At 43.3% G+C, this 10473-nt stretch overlaps 1 protein-coding gene across 2 annotated transcripts in view; it reads left to right on the top strand.

The window, feature by feature from the left end:
- Nucleotides 1-10473, top strand: part of DNAJC21 (DnaJ heat shock protein family (Hsp40) member C21) — a 34018-nt gene that overhangs the window by 1947 nt on the left and 21598 nt on the right. For both annotated transcript variants that reach the window (XR_006206155.1, XM_042952237.1), the window contains exons 2-5: nt 5982-6075; nt 7530-7653; nt 8866-8988; nt 9372-9676. Coding sequence is in view for 1 of the 2 variants with exons in the window: in XM_042952237.1 (XP_042808171.1) it covers nt 5982-6075; nt 7530-7653; nt 8866-8988; nt 9372-9676 (646 nt within the window). In the remaining variant the exon portion in view is untranslated. The remainder of the gene's footprint in view (nt 1-5981; nt 6076-7529; nt 7654-8865; nt 8989-9371; nt 9677-10473) is intronic.

Here is a 10473-nt window from a genome sequence, read left to right as displayed (position 1 = left end):
AGATATCTTGAGGAGGTACTGTGATGGGAACTGAGTGGATTAAAGAGAGACAGAAGTCCGTTAGAGTCCACCGTGACAAATAGGGGCCCAAGCCAGGTTGGGGATCAGTGTGAGGGAAGGGCAGGGCTGGGTCGAAGAGATGCTGTAAAGGAAAAATGACCAGATTTGGTGATTAATTGGAAATCAGTGCAAGGAAGAAGTATGCAAATGTTATTAAAAACATCAGTTAACTATTTTGAAACCAAACCAATTAGTAACTAAATGTGAATATCTTCTCTGAATGCCATCATAAGTCATAGCATCCTAAATATCTCTTGGTTTGAAGATGCTTATACCTTTAAAGGATACATACTCTTCCAGGAGATACATGATTCTGATATACTTTGCTGTGCTGGCTTGTTAATTTGTTCAGTTCGTCACTTGGCAAATGTTTAATTTCATTCTATGAGCAAGGTCCCATGTTAGATGTTTCTGAGGTTGATGTATGGACTTTTCTTCAAAGAATGATTTGTACCTCAAGGTGAAAGGCTGCTCATTTTTCATTGTTAAAGGTAATTTCTTCTGTTTTGTTTTTTTTTTTTTTTTTAATCAACTGAAAATAATTCTCAGGGTGAACAGTACTGCCTAGTGAAGGGAAGGCTTTTATCAGATGACTGCCCTGAGCACTTTACTGTGTAAATGAAACAGGAATGGTCCCTGCCTTCTGTCGGCACGTATAGTCTTCAAGGAGTCACAGGAAAACAGGCAATTTCAGTCTGGTGAGATAAGAGCCATATGAGAGCAAATAGAAGATGCTTATCAGCACACATACATGACCTGGACTAAGTTTGTTATGGGTGGGATAGATGTTCATCTCTGAAGAAGGGACTTCTAAGGTGAGACCTAATACCAGAAAGCAGGGAATACAGGTGGAGGGAGGCAAGACAAAGCATGGCAGAGTGCAGGAAGGGAAAAGACATAAGCATGGCCAGGTGGCCAGCAGCCAGGTCTTGGAGGTTGGGGTAAACTGGATTAGGCAGATTGGATTTTCACCACAGGGCATTGGGAAGCCACTGAAGAGTTGGAAGCAGGGGTTTTTGTTTTTCGAGCATCTCTCTGGCTGTTATGGAGAGAGTACATTGGAGCAGGCAAGACTGGAGGTAGGGAGACCAGAAGGTCAAGGTACATTGAAGACCCATGGTGATGATGGGACCTGGGGATGGAATTTGAGCCAAGTGCCAGAATTCTCAGTGAGTTAAGTGGAGGAGGGGTTGAGAGATGCTTGGACAGTGAGAAGGGGAAGAAGGTGGGTGGTGGCCAATGAATAGTCTGGAAGGAATGCTAGTTTGCCCTCGGGGGTGAGTAAAGGACCAGAGGCCAGGAACCAGGAGGATACGGCTCCAGCATCAGCCCTGCCCTGTGAGGGCTGCAGCTGAAGGGGCCGAGAGGGAAGCCTACGGGGAAGTGGTGTTTTAAGGGAGCCTGGCCTCCGTCAAGGCAGGACGTAAAAGGCTCAATCCATGAAATCTTCCGGAAGGCACTGTAAAAATGTTTAGGAGGGAATAGAAGAGAGTGTCAGGGGATCAGGAGAAAAGCACAAAGAATAGTGTGAGAATGTCTTTTAAACTTTTTCAGCTGGATTTGCAATGCCTGTGGCCTTTGCATGTGGCTAGTAATAAATGTGGGCTTTCTGTTTCTTTATTATTGCTTTTTAACTTACTGCATTTTTTATTTTAGATCCCAGTTTAACATGGTCAACCCTTTCAGGTATATTTAAGTGAAATAAAAAGCCATATGACAGACTGAAAAAAATATTTAAGAAAGATGCTTCAGTAAGGGGTTAGATCTTATTTTCAGCTGGTGCATTGACGGACTTCATGTGTTTAAAAGCTTGAGCTTTCTCCACATTTCTTTGGGGGAGGAAGGAAGGGAGTGGGAAGAAACGGGACAACAAAGTACAGTACTGATTAAAAGGTGAAGAAGAACCACCCACTTACCTCCCCCAGTCACCTTTTTTGTTTTATGTGGGAAGGTTTATTTGCTGGCATTTTCTGCCACCCCTCTGTAATTTGGACTGTGCTTTTTTATTTATCTGACAAAAAGTTTATGAATGATTTGATGAAGATGTAGAAATCATGAGCGTTTTTAGCTGGACTCTCCCCTTGAAGGCAGATCAGGACTGTGTTGAGCTGCGTGTGACGGGAGGCTGGCTGCAGTAACTAAACCAAGTAGTTTTGTTTTTCTCACCTAGCAAGGAATCCACCGGTGGCCCAGCTTGGTAGCCCCGGCTGCTTGATGAAACCTTCAAAGACCTGCTCCAGGGTCCTGACCAGAAGGCTTGAGCGCTCGCACCAAGTATAAGCAATTAAGCCTCAAAGATAGTTTGTTGCTCTCTCGCCTCGCGGAGAGGTGCTGAGACAGGCAGGCTGCCATGGAGCAGTTCTCCTCCACCGGGTCCATGGACTCTGCTCAGCCGCTCGTAGGTGGGCCCTCACTTGCTGTCCAGGGTGGCAGTTGGGGATCCCAGAGAGCAGAGTGGAGGAGGACAGGAGAGAGCAGGGACGGAGAGTGCCTGCCAGTTGCCTTTCAAGGAAGACTTTTAAAAGCTGTCATAGAGCACTTTTACACGTGTTCAACGACAGCTTAGTCATGGTCCTGGCCCCAGCTTCAAAGGAGACTGAGAAATGGAGTTTTTATTACAGGACCAGATGCCCACCACAAAATCAGGGTTCACTTGTTACTGGGAGAAGGGGATGAACTAGCAGTCTCTGTCTCAATCCTCAGCATCACCTGTAGGCCTTATACCCTGGCTTTGGGCTGGGTTAAGGGCAAAAAGTGAATGCCACCAAAGCCCATTCGTTTCATGGGGAAAATAAAACCTTTCCTGGGAAGTTTCAATTGGTAGGCATGTGTTTATATCTCCTTGGCTAAACCTGGGTCACCCGATATCCCCAACCTCAAATTCTGGGGCGGTGAATTCTTTAACTGGGTACTTTACCACCCTGAACAAAATCAGGGTTTTGTTAGAAGATGAGACTAGATATGGGGTAGACGACTAGTAGTATCTTTCGCAGAGTGGTAATCAAAATTTAAAATAATTACAACAGGGCACTGAGTGTCCTGTGTTACCTAAAACCTGATGCAGCAGGGCCACAACAAAACAGAATTTGGTAGTACAGTAAAGCCTTAGCTTGTGAGCATAATTTGTTCTGGAAACATGCTTGTAATCCAAAGCACTCCTATATTAAAGCGAATTTCAGAAACCATTGGTTCAGTTGTGTTCATGTGACCTTTGGCATCATGTGCTACTTGTATTGCAAGACATCACTCGTTTGTCAAGTTAAAATGTACTAGACATTTTTTCTCATCTTGTGGAACACTCGCAGAACGAGTTACTTGCCATCCAAGGTTTTATTGTGTTCATTGGAAATAACAGAAAACCTAGCTGCAGTGGCTTACAAAAAATTAAGAAGGTTCTCTCTCTCTCTCTCTCTCTCTCTCACTCTCTCACTCTCTCACTGCGAGAAGGCTTGGAGGTAGGTTCCTGCTGGCATTGTTTCAGTGGTTCATGTTTCGGTGGTCTCAAGATGGCTGCTGAAGCACCAAACATCATGTCCACATGCAAGGAAAGAAAATACACTAATAGACTTCTGCTGTCATCTCATTGGTCGGAACTGTGTCATAGGGCCATTCTAGCCGCAAGGGAGGCTGGGAAAGTAAGTACTTTCGCTTATCCAGCCTCCACAGTAGAGGCTGCAAGAGGAAAGGGGAGAGGTGTTGGACGATCTAGCATTTAGTGCCTGCCACAGAACGGATTAAGAGCTTTATCTGAGTGGGTTTTTTTTTTTTTTTAAGTTTATTTATTTATTTTGAGAGATTGTGTGAGAGAGAGAGAGAGAGAGAGAAACAGAGTATGAGTGAGGGTGGGGCAGAGAGGGAGAGAGAGAATCCCAGCATGGAGCCTGATGCCAGCCTGACTCAGGCTCAATCTCCTGAACCTTGAGATCATGACCTGAACCAAAATTAAAAGTCAGACGTTTAACCAACTGAGCCACCCAGGCGCCTCTTGAGCTATATGTGAATTTTAAAAAGTCCATTATATAGTTAGTTGGCTTATCAGTAATATGCAAAAGACTTGCAACTTTGTTAGCTGTAAATTCAGCATGAGGTAATGATGTCACTGAAGGTTAATGCAATGAGCTGTAGTGATTAAAAGTAGAGTGTGAAGAAAAGGAGTAATGACTGGCTCCTTGATTATTGGTGCCTGTCTTCAACTGCATCGGAGGTAGGGGATTGTGGTGTGCCCTAAGAAATGGGAATATTTCATGCAGGGAGAAGGTTGACTATGAGATGACCGTTGGCTGTCTTCAGATGGACTACGCTGTGGAAAGGGATTTAGACTTGCATCATATTACTTTTCATTTATAGTTAGGCTGCAGGGATGGAGATTTTTTTTTCTTTTCTTCCAATTTAACGGGGCCGTGATTCTAAAATAATATGGAAAACTTTTTATGTTAAAGTATCTTTGGGGTGTATGGGTGGCTCAGTTGGTTAAGTGTCTGACTCTTGGTTTGGGCTCAGGTTATGATCTCATAGTTCATGAGTTTGAGCCCCTCGTAGAGCTCTGTGCTGACAGCATGGAGCCTGCTTGAGAGTCTCTCTCTCTCTCTGCCCCTCCCCTGCTTGCACCCACATGCTCTCCCTCAAAATAAATAAATAAACATTTTTAAAAAAGTATCTTAAGAGCCATGGCAAATTGGTGCATTTGAGAAAGTATCGTCAGTGATAGTTGAGCAGAATATCACCTGAAGGACTGGGCACCAGTGTGATGGTACCTAAAAAGAGGAGGCAGGATGTCCTTGAAGGTCTTATTATTCTAAGGCTGCAAGATTCATCGTAGGGAGTATGTTTCTATCACACTTTTCCTCCAGTCTTAGAGGGCAAGTATTGAGTTGTAGCTTATGAAATTTTGGAATGCTTCATAGTAGATTCAAACATTTAACTTCCTAAGCATATCACTGATCTGTTACTACATAACAAATTACCAAAAACTTAGGGCTTAAAACAACAGACACAGCAAACATGTTCATCATGGACTCAGTTTCTGAGGTTCAGAGTGTGGGAATGGCTTAGCTAGTGGTTTTGGCTCAGGGTTTCTCATGAGGTCATATCTTCAGTGGGAAAACCCACTTTCAATCTCACATGGTATTGGCACGCCTCCTTTCCTTGCTGGCTACGGGCCACAGGCCTCCATTCTCCACGTGGGCCACCTGAGTGTCCTCATGCTGTGGCATCCGGCTACTCCCAGAGTGACCCAAGACAGAGCAAGAGTCCAAGATGGAAACTGCAGTCTTTTTTAAACTAATCTCAGAAGTAACTTACCATGCTGTCATCCTTTCTGCTGCCCACTGTTGGTCACACAGACCATCCCTGGTGACCTGTGAGGGGACTACACAGGGTGTGAATGCCGGGAGCTGGGGATCCTTGGGGGCCCTTGGGGGCCGTCTTACAAGCTGGCCACCTCCCTGAGGCAAAGATGTTCCCTGAATTCTGTAGTTAAGGAAGCACAGCTAAGGGAAGAATAATTAATATATATATTTTAAAGCTTTATGAGGTTTATTTTGATATATGTTGATGAGAAAGAAAAACAGTGTGAAGAGTAAACATAATACTAAGTAAGTTGTCTATAACTGGTTTGATATATATGTTTTGCTTTTTCTGAAAATGTGTACTAGTCAGGGTTTTCTGCTGGTGGCTATCCAGTTTGAGTACTCAGGGATGCACCACGGCTGAGGGGAAAGCATGAAATTTCCACTCAAGTAGATACTTCTCACAGATTCTGATTATCAACTCTCACCCAGGTCTCTTGGCCTTTCCCTGGTTGTTTTCCTTTGTTTTGTACACGCCTCATCTGTTTATGACATTTGTGATGAAAGAGGTCCCTTTCAGATACTGTCCTCTACTTGTTTGATGTCTAAATATCTGCGACTTTATTTTCACAGATAAAAATCTGGATAATGCCGCAGAAGCAGCTGAACAATTTAAGTTAATCCAAGCAGCGTACGACGTGTTGAGTGACCCTCAGGAAAGAGCATGGTGAGTGTCACACTGTCCCTCCTATCTTCGTGTGTTTTCTTGGAAAGAGTGATCAGTAGAGGATTTAAAAAATACATCATATATAGACGTGGACGTTAGATGTTTCGGTGTGTTCTGAGGCGTCTCTCAGCTATTCGTTATATAAAATGTAGTATTAAGGTTGAAGGAACCTTAGAGGTGATTCATTTTATGGGTGATGGGACAAAGTTTGGCAATATTAAACGGATTTAACTTTGATACCGGTGACGTAACTTCTCATTAAATGGGATCTCTTTGGTGTATGACAAACTTACTGGTGTTGGACAAGCATATTGACTTGTCCTTAAAAAACACATACGTGTCAATGCAAGAATTGCAAGGCTTCTCTAAGAACTACTTCATATGAAGAAATTGAGTTAAGCTACTACATCTATGATGGATACTTTTACTTATGCTGACCTGATACAAGAATTTTTAAAGTCGAGTTTTCAGATCCTTGATGAACTCTTTCCTACAAAGGAATAGGTTTTAAGCCCCGACGTAACTGTGTAAGAGCCTGCTGTTACGAAGAGCACCTGGGGGTTGGGTGCTGTTGTGGGAGTCTTCTTTGTGTTAAAAAACGTACAGCACACGGCTGGCTGTCAGGGAGAAAGGCTGTAAAGAAAAATCGTCACAAATTGTCTTTTATATAAAAATCAGAGAGAATCCTACATGTTTCTCCTCCCTAAGAATTTGGAGATCTGGCCTTAGAGAATGCTTAAATTCTTTCCTGACTTCCTTGGCTCTGTGCTCTTCTCCTTGTCCTAAGGACTCTCTTGTCCTTTCTTCTGAAGCCCCTGTCTATTAACAGTCTTGCTGCCTGCAGGCCTGGCTGCACTGTGGCTGGGAGCACAGCCCTTCGGGTGCAGGAGGCCTGAGCTTTGCTACTTATTGGGTTTGTGATGATGGACAGCAAGTTATTAAATATCGCTGAGCTTCAATTTCCTCTTCTATCTTTAGGGGTAAGAACTAACGTTACAGAGTTATCATAAAGAGTGATTGTGTGTGTGTGAAGCTCCTAGACTGTTTACATAACCCTACAAAGAGTCTTGTTCTGGTCGATGTTGGTGGTAGATCTGATCAAGAATGTATAAGGAGTCTATAGAGCAGGTTATGTCCAGTGCTGACTTTAGTAAAATGCAGCTGCTTTTCTGGGAGTGTCCTGGGAATTCCCTGGCTTGTTAAATTCCATCGTTCGGATGGACTAGTACTGTGTAATGCCGCGGCATATTAGAAGTTGCAGTCATAGTTTTAATCAGCAGTTTTGTGAAAGATTATTCTTTTCATGTTGATATTTAAAAAATTTTTTTTCAGTTGTAGACTGGACATAATAAAATGTATAATAATAATAATATTTGGTCTATTTCAGAGTAAGGAGTCCTTCTGAATTCTTACTCAGCACTCACTGATGATGCTAATTTGTTTTGTTTGTTTAGGTATGATAATCATAGAGAGGCTCTACTGAAAGGTGGGCTTGATGGAGAATATCAAGATGACAGCTTAGATTTGCTTCACTATTTCACTGTTACCTGTTACTCTGGTTATGGAGATGATGAAAAGGTAAGATAAGTGAACTCACTCTTAATTTTGTATCAAGCACAAGACTTTCAAACATAAAGAGAATTCCCTTTGTTTTTTTGAAGCGTATTTATTTTGAGAGAGACACGTGCATGAGTGGGGGAGGGGCAGAGAGAGTGGGAGACAGAATCCCAAGCAGGCTCCACACTGTCAGCTCAGAGTCCTGCGTGGGGCTCAGACCCATGAACTACGAGATTCATGACCTGAGCCGAGACCAAGAGTCGGACACTTAACTGACTGAGCCACCCATGCGTCCCACAAAGAGAATTCTTAAAATTATAACAGGTGAAGCAGTGTTCATTTTGGAAACTGAAAACACATTGGCTTCATATTTAAACTGTCAGCATATGAAAACCTCCAGTTGAAACCTAAATGTTCTTGCGGTGACAGAGCTCGGGTCTGTAATTCCTTAACATTAAAGGTTTTCATGTTACATTTAATTTTTTAATTTTTTTTTAATGTTTATTTATTTTTGAGACAGAGACAGAGCATGAACGGGGGAGGGGCAGAGAGAGAGGGAGACACAGAATCGGAAGCAGGCTCCAGGCTCTGAGCTGTCAGCGCAGAGCCCGACGTGGGGCTTGAACTCACGGACCGTGAGATCGTGACCTGAGCCGAAGTCGGACGCCCAACCGACTGAGCCACCCAGGCGCCCTTTCATGTTACAATTTAAAATCTTATTCTGTGGATAAAGAAATTGTGGTTTATATACACAATGGAATACTACGTGGCAATGAGAAAGAATGAAATATGGCCTTTTGTAGCAACGTGGATGGAACTGGAGAGTGTGATGCTAAGTGAAATAAGCCATACAGAGAAAGACAGATACCATATGGTTTCACTCTTATGTGGATCCTGAGAAACTTAACAGAAACCCATGGGGGAGGGGAAGGAAAAAAAAAAAAAAAAGAGGTTAGAGTGGGAGAGAGCCAAAGCATAAGAGACTGTTAAAAACTGAGAACAAACTGAGGGTCGATGGGGGGTGGGAGGGAGGGGAGGGTGGGGGATGGGTATTGAGGAGGGCACCTTTTGGGATGAGCACTGGGTGTTGTATGGAAACCAATTTGACAATAAATTTCATATATTGGAAAAAATAAATAAAATACACAAATAAAAAAATAAAAAAATAAAATCTTAGTCTGTGATCAGACAGAAAAGTGATAAGAATTTGTGTTTCTGCTACTGTTTTTTTAGGGCTTTTATACAGTGTATCGTAACGTTTTTGAAATGATTGTGAAGGAAGAACGAGAATCCGTGTTAGAAGAGGATATGGAGGATTTCCCAACTTTTGGAGACTCTCAGAGTGACTATGACACGGTAAAAGAAGATTGCATTGCCATTTTATAATTAGCATTTTATTAGTGTCTCCCCCCGCCTCTATTTAAAAAGACTGGTTCCTAGTTCTGGGTCCTGTGCTGTAACTTTCTTCCTCTCTCCTTCTGGAGGGGCTTTCAGCTCCCTCACAGCCTCTGTTTTTACTTTTCCCTGTTTATTGAGCGTGGTCCCATCCCATTAATTGCCTCCTTCAGTTTGTTCTGGAGAGGGATTTATTCTGTAAAGCCTTAAAAGGATTGTCTTCTCCATGGATTAGTAGTGATACTATGTATATGAAAAAGATGTTTTGTGTCACTGATTTTTGCTGCCTCACTGAAGGAAAAAATCTTACACCACAGCATTTGACTTGTTTTCTTTGTCTCTAGGTAGTCCATCCTTTCTACGCTTATTGGCAGAGTTTCTGCACTCAAAAGAACTTTGCTTGGAAGGAAGAATATGATACACGACAAGCTTCAAACCGCTGGGAGAAGCGAGCCATGGAAAAAGAAAACAAAAAGATCCGTGACAAAGCAAGGAAGGAGAAGAACGAGCTTGTGCGCCAGCTGGTAGCTTTCATCCGGAAGAGAGATAAAAGAGTGCAGGCGCATCGGAAACTCGTGGAGGAACAGAACGCGGAGAAGGCGCGGAAGGCCGAGGAGATGAGGCGGCAGCAGAAGCTAAAGCAGGCCAAGTATGGGATGCGGGATGCGTGGCGGGGCCCTTTCCAGGTAGAGGTGTGGGGCCAGACCTGACGGGTGCTTTCCAGGGGGAGAGGGGGCCAGATCGTCATCCTGGCTTCGTCTTGTTTTTTTAAATCCTGGTATTGACAGTTTTTCATCTACCATGAAAATGTATTTCTTTTGAATCCCTTTATTCTTCAGATCCTTTGCAGACACTTGTGAGATGTAATGATAGTGACTGTTAATTTGAATTCTTGCTCCGTGCAAGGCCCTGTTCTAAGCTCTTTTCTCACAGCAGATCTGCAAAGTAGGTTCTGGTTTTGATCCTCGTTCCTTTGAGGGAGTGAGGCAGAGAGGTCCAGGATCCCGTAGCCGGGAAGTCACACAGGCAGGAATTGGGCCCGAGAAGTCTGTGCAGGGCCCTGGCTTTGCACCCCACTGCAATGCTGTGTCTGTCGGTGTACTCCAGATATGTAGTTCATTCTCGTGCCTGTAAAGTTTGAGTTAGCGTGAGAGCATCGGGTCCAGAGCATTCTTCTAAAAATTACTCACTTCTTCAATTCTACCCACCCCACGCTTCATCTTTGGAAAATTAGCACTTTACTTGACACTTAGAATTTCAAAGTACCTCAAGACTTTTAATAAGTTGCTAAGAGTTCTAGGTTTCAAAGCCCATCATCTAATAAGCAGTTTGAATCACATAAGCACATAACAGACAGATCAGTGACTTTGCCCCCGCTGGAACTAAGCCCAGGTTTTAAAAGTGTGGAAGCGCTGACGGCTTGGGAGGAAGGAGCTCTAGGGGATG

Source organism: Panthera leo, chromosome A1, assembly GCF_018350215.1.
Source record: "Panthera leo isolate Ple1 chromosome A1, P.leo_Ple1_pat1.1, whole genome shotgun sequence".
NCBI lineage: Eukaryota > Metazoa > Chordata > Mammalia > Carnivora > Felidae > Panthera > Panthera leo.
The sequence above is the reverse complement of the archived record's forward strand: the minus strand, read 5'-3'. Positions and strand labels throughout refer to the sequence as shown.